Genomic DNA, 22724 nt, shown 5'->3' with positions numbered 1-22724 from the left:
GACCCTAAGGTGGCCACAGCGAGCAATTCCCATGCTACTCTTCTACCCTGCTCATACCCTCTGCACAATGCCCTGCACATATTCCCTTTCCATCATATATGAGCAGACTTAACACAGACACACAGACACACACAATCCACCCACACACACACACTCTGAGAAACCTTCCTGCTGCTGCTAAATCGCTTCGGTCGTGTCCAACTCTGTGCGACCCCATGGACGGTAGCCCATGAGGCTCCCCCATCCCTGGGATTCTCCAGGCAAGAACACTGGAGTGGGTTGCCATTTCCTTCTCCAATTCAGGAAAGTGAAAAGCGAAAGTGAAGTCGCTGAGTCTTGTCCAACTCTTAGCGACCCCATGGACTGCGGCCCACCAGGCTCCTCCATCCAAGGGATTTTCCAGGCAAGAGTACTGGAGTGGGGTGCCATTGCCTTCTCTGATGAGAAACCTTCCTAGAGAAACCTTATCAAATGCTCTTAAGATTGGCTTGTTCACCAAGGATGGGGACACAGGATGAACCGTGGAGCTAGGTCCCTTCAGGGACTGTGGAAGCAAGAGGAGTTTGGAAGATAAGAGACTGAAGGTGGAAGCATGCTGGCGACAGAGGAAGCTGCATTCTCAGTGGGCAGAGAAAGCAGTGTAAGAAGAATTAAGAGAGTGCGGCTAGAGGACTCTATAGGAAGTGAGCAAAACAGAACGGCCTGTAAGATTGGGAAGACTCAGTTTATCAGGCAAAGCAATGCAATCCCACAGTTAAAGGCAATATGGGCCTTTTGAAAGGTATATTCCCTTGTGGCTCAGCTGGTACAGAATCCACCCGCAATGCTGGAGACCTGGGTTCAATCCCTGAGTCGGGAAGATCCCCTAGAGAAGGGAAAGGCTACCCACTCCAGTATCCTGACCTAGAGAATTGAGGGACGGTATAGTCCATGGGGTTGCAAGGAGTTGGACAGGACTGAGCAACTTTCACTTTCAAGGTATATTCAGAGCAAGAACAGCACACTCCTTGAGAAGATGATACTGTGTTAACAGAGGACACACACACAAAAAGAAAACAAAAAGGCTCCTCCTCATGTTCTTCTCTTTTGTTCACCAAGGAGATATTTTTTAAAGCTGGAAAGGATAATAAAAACACTTTAAATAAAGGCCTGTAGGAAGAATGCAGAGAGTAGCAGAGTCGGCCTCCCTTCTCAATCAGTTCATTTTTCATACCCAGGTAAGCTACCTCTCAGGGCGTTGAAAAAACAGGAGTAATTTTTAGAGTGTCTTGTTTTTGAGAATTCATCACCATAAGAAAAGCATTGGAGGTAAATGATACTGCCACTTCAGTTCACTTCAGTTCAGTTCAGTCGCCCAGTCGTGTCTGACTCTTTGCAACCCCATGAATTGTAGCATGCCAGGCCTCCCTGTCCATCTAATTTACAATATGGGGAAACAGTGGAAAGTGTCAGACTTTATTTTTGGGGGCTTCAAAAATATTTCCTATGAAGTGATGGGACCAGATGCCATATCTTCATTTCCTAAATGTTGAGCTTTAAGCCAACTTTTTCACTCTCCTCTTTCACTTTCATCAAGAGGCTTTTCAGTTCCTCTTCACTTTCTGCCATAAGGGTGGTGTCATCTGCATATCTGAAGTTAATGATATTTCTCCCAGCAATCTTGATTTCAGCTTGTGCTTCTTCCAGCCCAGCGTTTCTCATGATGTACTCTGCATATAGGTTAAATAAGCAGGGTAACAATATAAAGCCTTGACAAACTCCTTTTCCTATTTGGAACCCATCTGTTGTTCCATGTCCAGTTCTAACTGTTGCTTCCTGACCTGCATATAGGTTTCTCAAGAGACAGGTCAGGTGGTCTGGTATTCCCATCTCTTTCAGAATTTTCCACAGTTTATTGTGATTCACACAGTCAAAGGCTTTGGCATAGTCAATAAAGCAGAAATAGATGTTTTTCTGGAACTCTCTTGCTTTAGAAGATGGAAATAAAAATAGACAAACCAGCACACCTCAGTTTGCTGCTGCTGCTGCTGCAGCTGCTGCTAAGTCCCTTCAGTCCTGTCCGACTCTGTGCGACCCCATAGATGGCAGCCCACCAGGCTCCCCCGTCCCTGGGATTCTCCAGGCAAGAACACTGGAGTGGGTTGCCATTTCCTTCTCCAGTGCACGAAAGTGAAAAGTGAAAGTGAAGTTGCTCAGTCCTGTCCAACTCTTCGCAACCCATGGACTGCAGCCTACCAGGCTCCTCTGTCCATGAGATTTCCCAGGCAAGAGTACTAGAGTGGGTTGCCATTGCCTTCCCCACACCTGAGTTTAATCCTTAGCAAATTCAGGTTTATTAAAGAAATGATTCAAAAAACTAAGATCATGGCAATTGGTCCCATCACTCCATGGCAAATAGATGGAGAAACAATGGAAACAGTGACTGACTTTATTTTCTTGGGCTCCAAAATCACTGCAGACGGTGACTGTAGCCATGAAATTAAAAGACGCTTGCTCCTTGGAAGAAAAGCTATGATCAACCTAGACAGCATATTAAAAAGCAGAGACATTACTTTGCTAACAAAGGTCTGTCTAGTCAAAGCTATGGTTTTTCCAGTAGTCATGTACAGATGTGAGAATTGGACTATAAAGAAAGCTGAGTGCTGAAAAATTGATGTCTTTGAACTGTGGTGTTGGAGAAGACTCTTGAGAGTCCCTTGGACTGCAAGAAGGTCAAACCAGTCCATCCTAAAGGAAATCAGTCCTGAATTTTCATTGGAAGGACTGATGCTGAAGCTGAAACGCCAATACTTTGGCCACCTGATTCGAAGAACTGACTCATTGGAGAAGACCCTGAGGCTGGGAAAGGCTGAAGGTAGGAGGAGAAGGGGACAACAGAGGATGAGACGGTTGGATGGCATCGCCAGCTCGATGGACATGAGTTTTAGCGAGCTCCGGGAGTTGGTGATGGACAGGGAAGCTGGGTGTGCTGCAGTCCATGGGGTCACAAAGAGTTGGACACAACTGAGCGATTAAACTGAACTGAACTGAAAGAAATGGTTTGTGCGTTCAGAAAGCAATGTAGTGAGTAATAAGTGTTGGAAGAGATTTGCAAAGAAAAATGATTCATAATTAACTTAATTTCCCTTTCACTTTGGCAGGGGTCAACAACCTATGGCCCATAGGCAAAATCTGGTCTGCAGACATTTTAGTTAAAAAGTTTAATGGAACCCAGCCCACACCCTTTCATTTACATACTGTCTATAGCAGTTCTCACAACACAATAGTAGGGATGAGTAGCTGCTAAGAAGTCTATATGGCCACAAAACCAAAAGTATTTACTATCTGGCCCCTTACAGAGATCTTGATGACCTCTGAGTTAGAAAATACGACTAATATGATGCGAGGCACACATCAAAGTTTCTCTTGTGAATATATTAGAGAGATGTGAGTAAGAGTCACAAAGCAGGTAGACTTTCCCTAGACATGAGACTCCAGAGACTTGTCACAGGATGTTACTCTTGGCCAAGCCCTAGGTGTCAATGTTGACAGAGACCATGACAAAGGCATAGTGGCATGCTTGCTGGCTTAATAGAAATCTATGCGCCCAGTGGTTCAGTCATGTCTGACTCTTTACGGCTCCATGGACTGTAGCCCACCAGGCTCCTTTGTCTATAGAATTTTTCAGCCAAGAATACTGGCTGCTGCTGCTGCTAAGTCGCTTCGTGTCCAACTCTGTGCGACCCCATAGACGGCAGCCCACCAGGCTCCGCCATCCCTGGGATTCTCCAGGCAAGAACACTGGAGTGGGTTGCCATTTCCTTCTCCAATGCATGAAAGTGAAAAGTGAAAGCTAAGTTGCTCAGTCGTGTCCGACTTTAGCGACCCCATGGACTGCAGCCTACCAGGCTCCTCCATCCATGGGATTTTCCAGGCAAGAGTACTGGAGTGGGGTGCCACTGCCTTCTCCGAAGAATACTGGAGTGGGTTGCTATTCTCTACTCCAGGAGATCTTCCCAACCCAAGGATCGAACATGCATCTTTTACATCTTCTGCATTGGTAGGTGGATTCTTTACCATTAGCACCACCTGGGAAGGCCCAATCTATAGAAGTAAATATGGAAGATGAATAAAGACCCCAAATGATCTAATCAAGTTGGAATGTGGGACTGAAACCAAAATAACAAAAAGATAAAGATAAAAGTTGCATATATATATATATATATATATATATATATCATCAATGGCACATATATAATAAAAACTTTGGCAGTTTGTGGGGGAAAATATTTATGTGTATATATATATATGCTGCTGCTACTGTTAAGTTGCTTCAGTCGTGTCTGACTCTGTGTGACCCCATAGACAGCAGCCCACCAGGCTCCTCCATCCATGGGATTTTCCAGGCAGGAGTACTGGAGTATGGTGCCATTGCCTTCTCTGATATATATATATATATATATATATATATATATATATATACACACACACACACACACACACACATATATATACACACACACATATATATACATATATATATGTATATGTATACGTATATGTATATGTATATGTATATATGGGTTTAACTGACCCAGAACCAGTAGTGTGTTGTGATTTCTAAGAAGATAACCATGGAAAGATGGAAAGACGTTGGCAAGATGGCAGGTTAGGAAGCTCCAGGCCCTTATTCTCCCAGGGAAACATTAAATGAATAACTAGGGACTAGCTAAAATAACTGTATAGGAGTTCTGGAAATCAGTCAGCAATCCATAGTGACTAAGTGAATACCCAGTCATGAAAAAACCACAGGCACAAGGGTAGGAAATCTAATGAAGTTTTTACTCATCTTTGTCTCTCCCCCTTCCAGGGGGTTAAAGTACAGTTTGGGGGAAGAGAGGTCTGGCTCCCAGCTCTCTCATGAGAATCAGAGAGAGTAATATTCTAACCCATCTAGGGGCAGCCTTCTGGGTGTCTGCATCACCTAACTCGGAGCCCAGATGGCTAGAAGTGGGATCTCAGGGTAGAGGAAGCCATGGCAAGCAGTGGGCAGGGCTCCTGGAAAACCCCACAGGAGGCACAGACCCAAAGATGCCTGGAACAAGGGATTCCTACTTGAGGAACACAAGAGAACAGCTAAGACTCCAAGAAGACATTTAGGAAAATCAATACACTCATTTAAAAGCATCTGTGTATACTGGGGAACTGGGGGAAAAAAAGCACCCCCCGAGATCCAGGGAAAGGGCATGCCCAGGAAGGGAATGAAAAGACCTTGGTCCCTCAGGCTGGGCTGATCCTGGGCTCAGGACACATGTCTCTGGTTAGTGAAGGGCTTCCCCTGCATTGAGCCAGTCTACACCTTGAGAGAGGTAGCTGCTTTTCCAAATGCCCAGTTTTCAACACAAGATCACAATGCAGATAAAGAAATAGGAAAACTTCGCCCATTTCAATTTTATTCATTCCATTCATTCATTCTAATCTATTTCAGTGAAATAAATCTCCTCCAAACATTCCATTAGAAAACAACCACAATCTTCTATGTGTGTAAAAATTTACAAGCATAATACCTGGCAGGTATCTAACACTTAACTTCTTACTTACACCACACCCCATCTTGCTGGTCCTGTATTATCACATTATGTCTCACATTATAATGCATATATTATAGTAATACAGGATATTACTATATCATTGTGAGACAGATATTATTAATTCTAAGGCTCAGACATTAATTGATTTGCCCAACACTGTGCAGCCAGCCCACTGTAGAAATGGAACAGGAACCCAGGTCTTCTGATCCCTAATGCAATATTCTTTCCACAGCCCTGCCCCACAGGTAGCATCCCTCCTTTGCTCTGGCTAGACTAGGTTTGGAATATAGTTTTCAACTCTAAGGATTCCATTTATAAGGAAGGAGACAGGCAGAGGAGGAGAAATGAGATGGGAAAGGTCTGGGAACACGTCCTGTGGGAAGCCAGAACCATGATGGACCTTGGGGGCATGTTTGGCCCAGGGCTCCTGTTTCCTCAGGCTTTGAAGTGGCAGCTCACGGCTTTTAAAGCGTTCCCAGAGCACTTCCCACATCCTGTGAGATGACACAGTATGTCTACCTGAGAACCTGGGACTATTTCCTGGAATGTGAGACTTGAGACTTATAAAAAAATATATATATTAATAAACAGAAATCTCAATTAAGTGAAGTTGGAGCTGTTGTGTCCTGTGACCATAGTAGAGCCCACCAGGAAGAAGAAAGTCTCCTCTTCTTTCTTGGGATGGACTCAGGCAATGAAAAGCCATGGACTGTTTGTTTACTAAGGCTCTCCCAACTTCCGTTCCCTCCCTGTAAAAGCTTTCTCCTTCCTTTGCCTTGTGAGGTCTTGCATGTGGATGGTTGTGGCTGTAGACCCCAAATTTTGAAGTTCTCAGCTTCAGCCCCAATAAACCCATCTTTGCTGGAGAAATACCTGGCAGTCTATTTGTTTCAGGCCGTGTGCTAGGCTCAGTTGGGTCTGACTCTTGTGATCCCATGGATTAGCCTGCCAGGTTCCTCTGTCCATGGAATTTTCCAGGCAAGAATACTGGAATGGGTTGCCATTCCCTCCTCTAGAGGGTCTTGCTGACCCAGGGATTAGATGCGCGTCTCTTGCACCTCCTGCATTGGCAGGCGGGTTCTTCACCACTAACTAGTCCAACAGATTCTAATTCTTATGGTTGATGTCCACCCTTATGAGTAAAATCCTTGAAGATACTTGGTCAGCTGTCCTGAAGACACCACCTGAAGAGAAATGGTTAGAAGGTGCCTGATTCAGGACCTTCCTTCTGGAGAATGCCACCTACTGTGTCCTCTTGTTGCTGGTGACCTAACAAGCCTGTACCCTCCTTCTGGTTCCCATGGTCACCTGAGCAAGCAGGCGATCCTCAAGTCTTCTGGGCTCAAGCAGGTCACCCCACCCCACCTCAGGTTGCTCATGGTGGCTCCTTGCCTCCAGGTCCTAGAGAATTCCCCCCAATTTATTCATTCATCCCTCTATCAATCGCTCACGGAGCCCCATACGGACTACTCTCTCCCTTATCCATTTTGGCCTCCAGCCCTTCAGTCTTTACTCAATGTCCTTTATGAACAGTGCCAGAGACAAAAATGCAATGCTCATCCTGTCTGAGCTAGGCGATACACATTCACAAGTCTGTTGGGCAGCTGGGTGTAAAAAGGAGGTGCAGGGGAGTGGGGGCTGAGTCTGATCCTTCAAGCCCTGAACCATCAGGATTCTGCTAGACCCCCGGAGCAGGAGATTGGTCAGTAATATGGCACCTTCTCTGCTTTTCTTCACCTTCACTGAATGGAGCCCAAGCTGCTATTAATAAAATAGCACCTCTCGCTCCACAGCACCCAGGCAGGTAGTGTGGTCAGATAAGCCAAGCAGCAGCACCCACCCTGAATAGCTAAGTAACCCTGGGCACGTTCTGGATCTTTTCGAACTTTGTTTCTCATCTGCTACAATCTCATCCTGCCTCAACAGATGGATTCTCAGGTAAAACACTTATTTAATTTTTAAAAATCAGAAAACAGAAAGACGGTGGAAAATAGATATAATTATAATATGAATATCTATAAGAGAACCATATGTAAATGACTCATACCTTTTAGGGCATGATCCTCAGTATCACCTATTATTGAGCCTGGTTGCGAATAAATTCTGTCTTCTAGAGGCTGAAAAGGCAAATCTTTTGGCCATGGACAAGAATGAAGTAATTCAGGATATTGCATGGAATCACTGGAATCCATGACACTGAAATATGAAAAATGGATATCTTTGAGCTGTAAAACCATGAATGGTCATATGACCATTGGGTTATCATTGTCAAATTATTCAGTAGTTTGCAAAAGTATCTCTGTTGAGCTTAAGTTTTCAACAATACTTAGTAGTCAAGACCTATTAGCAGCTGATATATTAAGTAGCATATATATATTAGCATAAAGTTCTCATCCATTATACAAAACATCACTGAATATTTGCAAAGAGCATGGTGAGAGGTGCTGGCGTCTATAAAACAAGATGAGTCAGGCGTGGATCCTGATTCCTAGGACTTTAGAGTGTGTGTTTATATGTGTGTGTATGTTCAGTCACTTAGTCATGTCCAACTCTTTGCAGCCCCATGGACTGTAGCCTGCCAGGCCCCTCTGTCCATGGAATTTTCCAGGTTAGAATACTGAAGTAAGGTGCCACTTCCTTCTCCAGGGGAGCTTCCCAACCCAGGGATCAAATCCACATCTCTTGCATCTCCTGCATTGGCAGGTATAGTCTTTACCACCAATACACTTGGGAAGCCCTTAGAATCAAGTGAAACTTATACAGGCAGTCTCTGCTATTTCAAGGTCAGAAAAGATGAAAGCATGCTAGGCAGCCTGATCTGGACCATACATTGGGCATAACTGTTGCTAGATGTTAGTTCCCCTTTTAAGGACGAAGCTGGGGTGTGATCTGGATGCCTGGACTCTCTGCCTCTGGGCCAGTGCACTTCCTATCAGCAAGCTGCTCTCCTTTGCGTTCTACCTGTTCCTGCTTCCTCCAGGGTGGAGGGGCGTGGGAGGCAGCAAATCCACCGAGGGGGGAGCTCATTCCTCAGAGAGAGCACTGTAAACAGCTGAGCTTTGTTTACGGCAAGGTTAATCATTATTTCTTGCACCTATTAATTAGCTTTTATGAACTATTTACTTCTTTTCTTTATTTATGTTTTGAGGCTCTGAATGTTTTCCATATCAATTTATGTGAATACATACACATTTCTGGGGGAACGCAATTTGACTCAAAAGACAGATGGTTTGCTCTCTTATTTTTAGAAAAGAATACCTCTTCATTTAAAACACACACCAAGAAAGGGATCACAGCAAGTTCTGCCTTTCAAACAATTACTGTTCCTTTGTATCAAAGGATGTAGTAAATGAAAATGCTTTGAAAGTCAGAAGTCCAAAAGTCGTGGGGTTGAAAGACACAGGCGTTACCATGTGGTGTGAGCAGACTTGAGTGAAGGTCTGACCCACCGATTGACAGAGAAGCCTTGAGTGAAGGTCTGACCCACAGTTGACAGAGAAGCCCAATGCAGTCTAGTAAGCAATTTTTAATTCTTTTTTTTTAAATTCTGCTATGGACTGAATGTTTGTGTCCCTTCCCCACTCTGCCCAAGTTTATATGTTGAAATCCTAACCCCCAATATGATGGAGTAAAGAGATAAGACCTTTGGGAGGTGACCAGGTCCAGAAGTCCAGCCTTCCTGAATGGGATTAACGCTCTTATAAGAAATAGCTCAGCTGGTAAAGAATCCGCCTGCAATGCGGGAGGCCTGGCTTCGATCCCTGGATTGGGAAGATCCCCTGGAGAAGGGAAAGACTACCCACTCCAGTATTCTGGCCTGGAGAATTCCAGGGACTATGTAGTTCATGGGGTCCCCATAAAGAGTTGGACGTGACTGAGTGACTTTCAAGAAAGGACAAAAGGCAGCTCGCTTCTGCTGTGTGGGGACACAGCAAGAAGCCAGCCATCTGCACACTAGGAAGAGGATATTCATAAGAACCCAACCACGCCGACCTCCTGATCTCAAACTTCTCAGCTTCAGAACTTTAAGAAATAACTGTCTTTTGGTTAAGCCACTCAGCCTATGGTGATTTGTTATAACAGCCTAAACTGAGACATTCTTTCTCTCAGTGTTCCCATCAAGCTACCCAACTGTACTAAAAACTGAGAGCATGAATAAATGCTCAGAGATCTACAGTCTCAACATTGTCACTATAATGAGTTAACTAATTATAATCTAGAGTATCTAGTATCCAGTGAGATGTGCCGACTTGGGGGAACCATTTAGTGGGGACTCTAGTTTTTGGTTATCAAATTTCTCAAAGGAAACCCAAAATATTATGACAATAAAACTTATAAATAAAGGAAGCCATTACTCATTTTTTAGGTTGGCATTCTCATGATGAAACATCCCCCTCATAAAACATCCCTTTGCCATGGCAGACTTCTAAAATGGCATTTTAAAGTTACATTAATACCTCAAAAATTATAAAATGCTCACTTGGAAAATATGGTGAAGAATAAAGAAAATAAAAATTGGCCATAATCCCATCACTAGGAGATAATAACTGATACTATTTTGGCATATGCCTTTTTAGTGTTTTTTCATGTTACATATACATGAATATTTTTTAAAGCTACACTATATCCTGGATATACATTTGCATCTGACTTTTAACACACCATTGCTATTATAAGCACTGATTTGTATTTCAGTTCAGTTCAGTTGCTCAGTCTTTGCGACCCCAAGGACTGCAGCACTCCAGTCTTCCCTGTCCATCACTAACTCCCGGAGCTTGCTCAAACTCATGTCCATCAAGTTGGTGATGCCATCCAACCATCTCATCCTCTGTTGGCCTCTTCTCCTCCTGCCTTCAATCTTTCCGAGCATTAGGGTCTTTTCAAATGAGTCAGTTCTTTGCATCAAGTGGCCAAATTATTGGAGTTTCAACTTCAGCATTAGTCCTTCCAATGAATATTCAGGACTGATTTCCTTTAGGATGGACTGGTTGGATCTCCTTGCAGTCCAAGGGCTCTCAAGAGTCTTCTCCAACACCACAGTCAAAGACGTCAATTCTTCAGCAATCAGCTTTCTTTATAGTCCAACACTCACATTCATATATGACTACCGGAAAAACCATAGCTTTGACTAGACAGACCTTTGGTGGCAAAGTAATGTCTCTGCTTTTTAATATGCTGTCTAGTTTGGTCATAACTTTTCTTCCAAGGAGCAAGCATCTTTTGATTTGTATTTAACTGTTTATAATTTACTTCCCTGGTGGCTCAGATGGTAAAGCGACTACCTGCAATGTGGGAGACCTGGGTTTGATTCCTGGGTTGGGAAGATCCCCTGGAGAAGGAAATGGCAACCTACTTCAGTACCCTTGCCTGGAAAATCCCATGGACAGAGGAGCCTGGTAGGCTACAGTACATGGGGTCACAAAGAGTTGGACATGACTGAGTACCTTCACTTTCACTTTATAATTTACCCAAAATTTATTTTAATATATGGAAGCAATGAGCAACTTAATTGTATTATAGGACCAATTTTTCCAATTTACTGAATTTTTCATCAAATTCTTATGAGTTTTTCTTTTAACATTTTAGGATATTAAAAATAAACACATATATGCTGTGTGGATGATTTAGAATTTACAGAAAAAAAGATGACATTAAAAATAACTGATAATTCTAGAGGAATACCCACTGCTAATGTTTTAGTGTGCTTGCTTCCGGTCACTTCTTGTCTATTTTGTTGTCATGCATTCAGAGAGACCAAACCCACAAACTCCTGCTGAAGAGCTCTTTACTTAGTTCTCTGTCACTGCTCTGGCCACAGATGATTAGAAAAAAAGATGGTTATCTGACATCAGATCAGATCAGATCAATCGCTCAGTCGTGTCTGACTCTTTGCGACCCCATGAACCGCAGCACGCCAGGCCTCCCTGTCCATCACCAACTCCCGGAGTTCACTGAGACTCACATCCATCGAGTCAGTGATGCCATCCAGCCATCTCATCCTCTGTCGTCCCCTTCTCCTCCTGCCCCCAATCCCTCCCAGCATCAGAGTCTTTTCCAATGACTCAACTCTTCGCATGAGGTGGCCGAAGTACTGGAGTTTCAGCTTCAGCATCATTCCTTCCAAAGAAATCCCAGGGCTGATCTCCTTCAGAATGGACTGGCTGGATCTCCTTGCAGTCCAAGGGACTCTCAAGAGTCTTCTCCAACACCACAGTTCAAAAGTATTAATTCTTCGGCACTCAGCCTTCTTCACAGTCCAACTTTCACATCCATACATGACCACAGGAAAAACCATAGCCTTGACTAGACGAACCCTTGTTGGCAAAGTAATGTCTCTGCTTTTCAATATGCTATCTAGGTTGGTCATAACTTTCCTTCCAAGGAGTAAGCGTCTTTTAATTTCATGGCTGTAGTCACCATCTGTAGTGATTTTGGAGCCCAGAAAAATAAAGTCTTACACTGTTTCCACTGTTTCCCCATCTATTTCCCATGAAGTGATGGGACCAGATGCCATGATCTTTGTTTTCTGAATGTTGAGCTTTAAGCCAACTTTTTCACTCTCCTCTTTCACTTTCATCAAGAGGCTTTTGAGTTCCTCTTCACTTTCTGCCATAAGGGTGGTGTCATCTGCATATCTGAGGTTATTGATATTTCTCCCGGCAATCTTGATTCAAGCTTGTGTTTCTTCCAGTCCAGCGTTTCTCATGATGTACTCTTCATAGAAGTTAAATAAACAGGGTGACAATATACAGCCTTGACGAACTCCTTTTCCTATTTGGAACCAGTCTGTTGTTCCATATCCAGTTCTAACTGTTGCTTCCTGACCTGCATACAAATTTCTCAATCTGACATAGGGGCCACCAATTATAGAACAGCTTGTTACCTATGTTACCTGTGAGGATTCCAGCTAGAGATTTTTACCCAAGATGATTGACTCAACCAGCCACATCTTTGCTTGAGAAGCATGGATTTAAGACCTATAGAGAGACAGTCAACGGTAGTAGCAGGGACAGCTGAAACAGAAATGGAATGTAATAGAATGCACACAAAAGTCAAGTGCTAAAACCACTGGGAGGCCCATATGGAGTTCTCAACCTACACATATCAGATTTTGAATCACAGTTTGACATATTAGGGACCCAGGGAAAAAAAAGACTTTTATAATAATTGAGAGAGAGCATCAGCTAGCAAACATTTTCAATCGTACTAATCAGAGATGTGGATTACAAATTATAGACACCAACTCTGGCTAATTTAAATTTCAAAAAGGGAGTCACTGAAAAGCTATTGGGTAGTTTGCAGATTTAATGGAAAACTAGAGAACCAGGCTTTTACACCTGGCAAGAGCTAGATGCCAAGAACACAGCCAAGCTGCCGTACAGGAAGAGACTGGTAGACATCACAGCTTTTGCTTCACACCGGACTCTTGATTATTCACCACTGGTGACCTGAATGACCTCAAACTGCCCCTGCATCTGTGTGCCATTCCCTCAAGTTTCAAAGTCCCAAAGAGAAGCTTCTTAGGTTCCAGTGAACCTTGATTATAAGGCTGTGCCCTCCCTAGAGGGCTCAGATCTATTCCATTCATATTCCACAGTGGGGCCTGCTTCCCAGCGTCAGGAATCCTCTGAAGTCTAGGGACAAGCACCATGATTGTAACTAGCCAGCAGAAAATAATGTATTCTATCTGACAAAACTCAACTCACCTCTTTTCAGAAGGTCCAAAGGGGGCTTTAAAATAATCTCCATAAAGCTCAAAACTTTTCTTGAGTTCTAACGCTGTAAAATAACGTAGACTATTGATGATGGGTGCTGGTACTAGACCCCTGAAATTGGAAAAAAGATCCACAGAATTCTGTAATGATACCAAGCATATACACACATGTTATACCTAAATAGTGACTCTTACATCACAAGTAAATGCATTTGACAGCAAAATCTATTTGGAATAATGTAATGTATACACTTACAAACACATCAGAGCTTGTCTTAGATACTGGTATTACATTTTAATTTGTAGATTAAGCAAATTTGTATTTTTCTGAATATTCCTTATCCATTAAGACATTAATATAGGCAGATTATCTTCCTGTTGATTAGTGCATATTCTATTGTAAATCCTCACCTATTTGTTATGTGAAGTCCAGCAATATATCAACTGCTATAAGAACTGAAACAGATATTTTTCAGTTTTGTTTGTAATCTAATACTTTGAAATAATATCAGAATAAAATATTTATAAAAATTCTGTTTTACTTTCTACTGAACTCTAGTACAAAATATCCTTTTTTCATCTATACCAGCCTGTTTTCCCAGACAGAGTGACTTGAAAGAATCATTAACTACTTTTAGTAAATAAATCCTGCCGCTATTCACTCTAGAGTTGCTAAATAGAGTTGCTATGTGCAAAGTAGACCGATTGCATATAAAGGCATGCAAATTTCAGAGCACCCTTCTGCCCTTGTATGACCCATCAGAGGCTCAGATTTAAAATGTCCACAGTGTGCCAGTAGGCATGGCCGCTCAGCTGGTCAGAGGTCGGACAAGCCCCTACTTTAGCTGCTCTGGGGTATACTGCCCATCTCCTGACTACCACCCATAACCCCTCCTCCAGTAGGATTTGTATATTTCATACAGCCTGCCTTTAGAATCAGACTATCCAAAGATAGCTTACCAATATGGAGAAAAGAAATCACTCTTTTTTTTTTTTTTGCTACATAGAAGACAAAGATAAAACTTAATTTATATTGGGTTAAAGATTTTCAACAGATAGCTTAAAATTACAGACAATAAAAAGAAGTGAAATTGAAAAACATTTTAAAATGGCTTTAGCGTTCTGCTTTCTTGAATCACTGCACTTTAAAAAGCTCTTTAAAACACTATAATTAAGGTCTTGTCAGTGCTCTTAGTAACTTTCTGAAAACAGGGGCATCACTTTACTACTCGAACTTTCCAAAAGGTCACACAGAAAAGAGAATTCAGAATACTGAAGCCTATAACTTTCATGAGAAAATAAAACACAAACATTTCATAAACATCCTGGTTATTCGTTGTGAGTATCTCTTAAAGTTAAAATGTGCCTCATCACGTGATAATTAATAGTACAGTAATTATTATAGCCACCAATATCTATGAAGCCTCTACTATGAATCAGGGGCTAAGTGAACCACTGCATATTAAGGATGGAGGATTCATGGATTAATAAAGATACAACAGTCCCCATCCTCATGGAATTTACAGTTTAATGTGGAAAGGAGACATTAAACAAATGATCCCACAAATCATTAACTACTATTGTTCTGAGATTCAGGAAGGACAAGGACAGGATATTCAATAGGATAAAATTAACCTTCCATCATCAAAGCCTTGGTGAAGGCAGATACTCATATTCAAACACGACCAGAAATATCATCCTTTGCAGTCCTCAAAGACTGCAAAAAATCATCTGTTTCTAGCAACAGTGAGTATACTGTGCCTTTAAAAACATGTATAAATGAAAGGGAAATACAACTTCTAGAACTAGGCTTACTACCACCAGGTCCATTTTAGTACAAAGGTCCCTGGTTATGCTGACGATTTAGGATTCACTTGGTATACCTGGATACTAAAAAATCAATCTAAAGATGCCCAACTATAAACACACATGACAAATATCTACCTTTGAAATAGGAATGTGTGCTGAGGAGGCGTGTTTCCCATTAGGGTCTGCCGGGCTGTCTCATACTGTCTCGCCAAAGACTCTCTTTCCTAGGCAAGAAATATGATCTATAATTATACTGAATTAAAAATGTCAGATATTAAAATAGCTATAATCATCCTCTTCTTGAGAGAGACTGCCAAATGTGTGGAAAGAAAAAAAAAAGGCCTATAAAACAATATTTGTCCAGTGGAAAGAAAAAAAACTTTATAAAACAAAAATATTTTTATGAAGACTGAAATTTAAATGTGGCAATTTTTATTAACATGTCATATTATTTCCTACATCTAATGAGATTATCTCTTGATGATACAGACTATTACTGTCTTTTTAATTTTATCATATTTTTGCACACACAGTAACTGACTGAATATATCTGATGATAAGTATGAATCTGAAATATGACAGACTGTGAGGTTTTCCTCCAGTATTTCACCAACACCCCATCACCATCACTAAATACCAAAAAGCACAAACATTTCTATTTTGGGGTATGAATGATTTACGATATAGACATCTGACTGAGGAAGTTGTAATTACTTTCCCCAATCCAATAAAAAGTTTCAAATATACATAGGGATTTATGCTGGGAAAGTAAAATGAATTAAAATAGCTTCTCCTAAGGGTTGCAATGAGGGGTACATGAGATAATTTACACGAAAGCCCCTTCCAAATTATAAGTGATGCATAAAGTCTGTTTTCAATCCTAAAGGAAATGACCCCTGAATATTCATTGGAAGGACTGATGCTTTAGCTCCAGTACTTGGGCCAACTGATGCGAAGAGCCAACTGATTGGAAAAGACACTGATGCTGGGAAAGGATGAAGGCAGAAGAAGGGGAGGACACAGGATGAGATGGTTGGATGGCATCGCTGACTCGATGGACATGAGTTTGAGCAAGCTCTGGGAGATGGTGAAGGGCAGGGAAGCCTGGTGTGCTGCAGTCCTTGGGGTCGCAAAGAGTCAGACACAACTGAGCTGAGCGACTGAACAACAACAAAGGCTATTTATGATCTCCGCCATAACATCTCATTAAACTTCTGTTGTGATGATCTTAAGAAGGTTGTTGTTCATTTTGCAGCATTGTAACAGCTGTGCAAGAGGTTGATAACCTATGAACTATCCTAAAAGCTGATAAACACTTAAAATTTCAAAATAGCATTGAATTTTCATAATCTTTATAAGAAAATGAGGCACTAAAAATAATCTCAGGCAAATTCACCTCATGTGTATGACAGCAGCAATTTAGCACTACTTCTCTCATTTCTGAGGAGTGACTCTGTTGGTTCCTGGTGGGATTTGATTTGCTTTTCTATGAAATTACTCTGTTAGATTTTATCTCCACCAGGGTTGGCAGGTGAAGTTACCAGAACCTCGGGCTGCAAGAGGCTTGAGCGCTGTTGCCATCATGGATGAGAAACCGCTAACCCTCTAACACAGAACACAGCAGATTTCCACACTAGGCTCTAGAAGCCTGGGATTATGGGGGCTGAACAGTTTCTCAAGGAGGTGGCAACAGATAAGGCATGACCCTGGGCATGTCAAAGTTCAGGAGAACTTTTGACAACATGTGGTCTGCTTTACCTGCTCCCCTCCCCCCGCCAACGCGGCCCCTTCTACTCTCATATTGCCTTTTGATCACAGCTTCTACTCTCCAGTTCCTCCACAATGTTCATGAATCTTATGTTGAGATGCTGAATTATAGCTGAGAACCCAGCGTGTGTGTATTTCATCTCTGTTTCTCTGCTCTCACTCCTGAGTACCTGAGTGCCCTTGACCAGAGAAAAGCTGCCTTTAATCGGACCTGAGAACTTTCTAGCAGGTAGCATTCAGGTTGGTCATATGTAAATAAAGCACGATACACACTAACAGGCAGCGGCTGTGAGGCAGTGATGTGTGTTTCCCATCAGTGTGTATGAGGGTTAGTGGCAGGACAACCTAACTGCGACATGAGCTGGTTCTTGTTAAGACACAGACTTATCATTACAGAGTGGCCAAGGGGCTTCCCTGGTGGTCCTGTGGTTAAGACTCTGGGCTTCCAATGCAGGGGCTGTGGGTTTGATCCCTGGTTTGGGAACTAAGATCCTACATGCTATGGGTAGCACTGCCCCCAAAATGGATAAATACATAAAGGTGGAAATATTTTTTTAATATATTAGAGGGAAAAAAAGAATAAAGGTGGCCAAGAATGTGTGTTCTGGAGTTCACAGTCTGGATACACCATGCCCTGGGAAGTTAAACAAAGAACTTATATTTGAAAGTCTAAGCTCAAAGGAACATAAAGATGTACCATCCAAGGAGGGTGGGAGAACAGATACAGAGAGAAAGTGATGGGGAAAAAAAAAGAGCTGGGCTTCCCAGGACTACAAGGAGAGGGGCTGATGGGCCCCTCATGTCGAGGGAGCTCCTAGGGTGTGGTGAGATCTTAGGAGTTGGCACTGGGCGAAGGTACTTGCAGGAGGAGATCTGGAGAATACCAGAACCACTGGCTGGGAATGGAACTCAGGGTTTCAGACAAGGTGCATCGCCATGGTAACCACGATAACCATGGTAACCAGGGGCCCTTCCCTTCCCTAAATTTCCAGGACGATGTAAACCTCAGGATTCTTGAACTTAATCCAAAGACTGGGAGTGATCCCCACTCCTAATGACTGATGTTTGATTTCCCACAGATTCTAGTATGTGGGAACAATTCTAGATTCAATTTATTTTGCATAAACAAATGGGACATTTCCTGCACTCCAGGATCACTTCTGCAGAGGTGGCAATGATTTAGGTTTCTGTATTCCCAACATTCACAGAAAACCCATCACAAACAGGAAAAGAACACGACCTAATGTGAATGCAGGCCAACTCCAGTCCATCCTGACTTCTCTAAGTTCTCAAAGGAATTAGAGTAAGTTATAGGACAAGTCTACATACTGCAAGCTTATAAAACATGGGCTCTTTGAGTGGACTTCCTTTGAAGGCTCAGCACAAAATATTCAAAATTGTATCTCAACATCAAAGCAAGTTTTCCCTTGAAATATACATATTTCACAGTATTAATTCTGTGTAGCGTTTTTCTGTGCCTCTTAACTAGAAGAACTGAGTGTCAGAGTTTTGACTAGGAGCCTGGGGGAAAGCTACTCCCAAAATCTACACTGAATATTCTACTTTTAAAACCCGTGCCTATTCTTAGAGGTGTAGAAAGTGTGGGGGGGGGGGCCGGTGGGGGGGCTTGTCTTCAGCTGACACTGTCAGAGAACAGTCCTGGTGAAACTTAGTGTTAAAATATCCAGTGTCCTTTTTGTCTGAACTGCGTAATGTTCAGCTGCGGCTTCCCCCTCCCCTTCTATCCCTTCTTACCACTGGCGTTTTTTTGCCTGAAAGTCTGGCCCATAATTTCACAAAGTAGTTTCTGTCTGCGAAATCCAGGGACTCAAACTCATTTGAAACTCTTAACTTCCTAGAAATCTTTTCAGGTTTCAGCTGAGGTTTCTTAGTATCTCCTAGGGAAAAAAAATAAGGTTTCAAATCAAAGGCATAAAATAGGATACAACAACTTTCTGAAGCGGGGGAAATGTTTTATACCTGGATTTGCTCAAATACAACAAAGTGTATACTTGAAGTCTGTGCATGTCAACTTGAAAGTAAGATAACTAAAAATATATCTTAAGAGTACAATAATAATTATTATTGTAAATATAAAAATAAATATTGTAAATGTAGAAACATTCTGGGAGTACACTTTGTATTCAATCAGTAAAGACTTATGAATGGAATTAAAGGCTTCCAGATACTTAACTGAAAAGTCCCCTTAATAATTACTTTCCTTTTGACAAAATTGTCCTAAAAGGCTAAAATAATAATGAACATGCAGTGCTAATAATAATAGTCATAATAAACACACAATGCTAAGAAAAAACTTCTAAAAAGAATGGAATGGATGATGAGGTCACTATTTAGCAGAATTTATACATAAATGTCTAAAGTTTCCTTTAAAACATTAGAATGTCCATAGACCTAGAATATGGAGAGGGCAATGGCAACCCACTCCAGTACTCTTGCCTGGAATATCCCATGGATGGAGGAGCCTGGTAGGCTGCAGTCCATGGGGTCGCTAAGAGTCGGACACGACTGAGCAACTTCACTTTCACTTTTCACTTTCATGCACTGGAGAAGGAAATGGCAACCCACTCCAGTGTTCTTGCCTGGAGAATCCCAGGGACGGGGGAGCCTGATGGGCTGCTGTCTATGGGGTCGCACAGAGTCGGACATGACTGAAGCGACTTAGCAGCAGACCTAGAATATAAAGAATCTAAATTTCTATCACTGCTCATGTATCATGGGGCCAAGTGTAAATACTTTTGGATGTATTAGGAATATCACCATTTTCAGTATTGCTATAAAAATGCCAAAATAAATCATCTCCACAGTACCAATACGGCTGACTGAACAGATGTGGGAAGTGAGCCCCAACTCAAGACAAAATCGAATAGTGGATAATATATAACAGAAGTGTGTTTTTAACACAGAGCAAAATTGAAACCAAGAAAGAAACATTTTCAGGTGCTGAAAGTGAAGATTCTAAGTCAGAGCAGAAGACATTGACACCAAGAGGTCAGAATGTTTTGGGCCTGAGGTTTCTGGACTGAGAGGCAAGGCCAGTCCTCATGTGCTTCATGGACAAGACCTGGGCTCTTTATTAGGTGGGAAGTTGGAAAAGGCGTGTCTGGAAATCTCAGGACTTAGTCTGGCACAGGCTCACCTACACCAATGATGGAAACACCCATGGGAAATCAGACCTTTAATTCTGGGCTGTGTGCTGGTACAGAATCTGAACTCGAACTCCTACCAAATTGCGTAGCGATCCCCACAGCAGCCAACAAAAACAAGCAAGGTAAAAGCTGTTGCAGACAAATGAGTTTTTAACCATGGTAGGGAAGTCTAAAGCGCCACCATTCAGCACCTGTCTTGAAGGGGAGAGACTCAGAAGATGTAACAAACGCATGAATCCACACCCAAGGAATTCCAGGTGACAGAGCACTTGAGACACTGAAGTAATTAAGTTTACAACAATCACAGAGATAATAGGAGACAAATGTTATGTGGAAACATCCTCTATTCAGTCTTCCTGATGGAAAAGCCATCCAACCCATATTGGTTGAGCACCTACTATGTGCCAGACAGCGCACTGACTGTTGGGGGTAGAGCAGTAAATAAAATGTTTTGACCTGTGGGATTTACATTTTCATGTTGGAGACTAGACAGACAAATAACACACCAGATAATGTCAGGTGGTGATAAGGGCAACCAGGAAGGTAGATAAGGAGGCAGAGTGAGGGAGAGCATGATGGTCAAAGAAGTCCTAAGGAGATGACATCTGCACAGTGGTCTAAAGTTATAAAGGAAGGCATTCAAATACCTTGATACCTTTGATATGGGACAAAAGCATATCAGGCAGAGAGAATGGCTTTGTATAAACACCCAGAAACATGCTCAACACAACTGACTTACAGTAAAGAATTCAGCATGGCTGAGGCAAGGCAAACAAAACAAGAAGAGAGGGAAGGGCTGGCTGAATCTTATTAAAACAAAGAAACAAAACCCAAAACATTTGTTCTCTTGATGAGACTCTTAGAGCATTGTAAAAAAAAAAAAGAATAGAGCATTGTGAAAAAGATCAGATGAATCTGAAAAAAAAAAAAAGATGAAATTTAAAGAAACAGAAGCTATAATTTCCATAGAAATGATCCTCTCTATATAAAAGCTTACTTAATGTATAGTATTTGTGTCAGGGTCCCTTATTCTAGCTTTCTCACCCACAAGTCAATTGTACCATAATGTAAACAAACCAAGTTCTATCCAGTGATACAATGGACCTATAATTCAACAGATGAATGTCTTAATGGTTTCTCAGCAACAAAACATTCTGGGTAAAAATAATGCGTTTAGACTACATTAGACTACATTGAAATGCCATTACTTTCGAGACTTGGACTCTTATAGTAAAGAGTTTCATACAGTTCTTAATATAGTTTCAAATGTCTTGATACATTAATGAACAAGAGATACTACTTTTCAGTTATTGAAAAATCATAATTACTGGTTATAATATCCTGCAACAAAGTTTCTTAAAGTGATGTTATTCAAAGTATCTAAATTAAAGTCAAACTTGAGGCAACATTAAATTATATATGTCATTGTACAGTCCACAAAAATTACCAAGTTCTTTCAGTATATAAGCTAGTTACATTTACTTAAACACCTACAATGAAGCATAAATGAATTTACTGATGCATAACAGATTGTCAAGTTATTTTATGGATTGGTATCATTACCAAATACAGGAAAATATCAATGAAATATCTGGAACAACCAGAACTATATCTCAAATGAATTCAAAGTAACTTAGACTTTATTTAGAATTATACCCTTTTGCAGTGAATTAAAATAATATTTATATAAGATGTTTAAAAAATGAGCCCAGAATCCAAATAACGAATGCAGTAGAAACCATATACCTAAGATAAAACATCTGTGTGTATTTCATAACACATTATTACACAAACGAAATAAGACCTTGTTCTGCAAAAAAAGGAGGAAAGAAAAAATGTTGATGATCTGATATCATAGGCACATAGTCATCTTAATAACTAGTAATAAAATTAGAATTTGGGAGTCAAATGGTAAATATTTTTAAAAATAAAAATCCCTATTTCGATGGCTAATTTTTCTATAGCTGTAAGATTACTTGTTTAGCAAAGCAACTAAGTCACTCTATTGTCTAAAGACATGAGGCTGAATGCTTTTTTTTTTCTCTTTATTTATGCTGGGTCTTCACTGCTGCACGGGTTTTTCTCTGGTTGTGGAGAGCAGGGCTAAGCTCGAGCTGTGGGGCATCTCACTGCGGTGGCTTTCCTTGTTGCAGAGCATGGCTCTAAGACACAAGGGCTTCGGTAGTGTGGCACGTGGGCTCAGTAGTTGAGGCTCCCGGGCTCCAAGGTACAAGCTTAGCTGCTCCGCAGGATGTGGGATCTTCCCGGATCAGGAACTGAACTCATGTCTCCTGCATTGGCAGGCGGATTCTTTACCACGGAGCCAGCAGGGAAGCTCCTGAACACTTTTAAGTATACATTTTTTTTTAAAACAGTTAAATAAAACTTTGCAACAACAAAATAAATGAATCAGCACTAGACTAGGTTTGTCTCTCTTTGAAAACACATGGAAACGTATGACTTGGAAGTAGGCTTTAATTTTCACACAAAAGTTCTCAGACAACCAGAATCATTCCTTTCTTTCCCCACTCAAATGGGGCTTAAAATACATGCTTATTTTGGTAGCAGTGAGGTGGGTTTTTTTTTTTTTTTAGTTAGCAAGAGTAATATATGCCTACCATGATTAAATACATATACATATATAAAATGCAAATAACTATAAAAATCTCTGTGAAAGTTTCGATGCTGAAATATGTA

The 22724-nt window shown here is 41.4% G+C and overlaps 1 protein-coding gene across 1 annotated transcript in view; it reads right to left on the bottom strand.

Annotated features, from left to right (window-relative positions):
• LRGUK (leucine rich repeats and guanylate kinase domain containing) overlaps positions 1–22724 on the bottom strand; it is a 106257-nt gene that overhangs the window by 5785 nt on the left and 77748 nt on the right. Inside the window, exons 16-19 of the mRNA XM_019959104.2 lie at positions 18616–18758; positions 15229–15317; positions 13277–13396; positions 7618–7766 (exon numbers count right to left, since the gene is read on the bottom strand). Of these exons, the coding sequence (XP_019814663.2) occupies positions 7618–7766; positions 13277–13396; positions 15229–15317; positions 18616–18758 (501 nt within the window). The remainder of the gene's footprint in view (positions 1–7617; positions 7767–13276; positions 13397–15228; positions 15318–18615; positions 18759–22724) is intronic.

This window comes from Bos indicus, chromosome 4, assembly GCF_029378745.1.
Source record: "Bos indicus isolate NIAB-ARS_2022 breed Sahiwal x Tharparkar chromosome 4, NIAB-ARS_B.indTharparkar_mat_pri_1.0, whole genome shotgun sequence".
Taxonomy (NCBI): domain Eukaryota; kingdom Metazoa; phylum Chordata; class Mammalia; order Artiodactyla; family Bovidae; genus Bos; species Bos indicus.
Note: the sequence above shows the minus strand (reverse complement) of the source record. Positions and strands in the feature narration are given on the sequence as shown.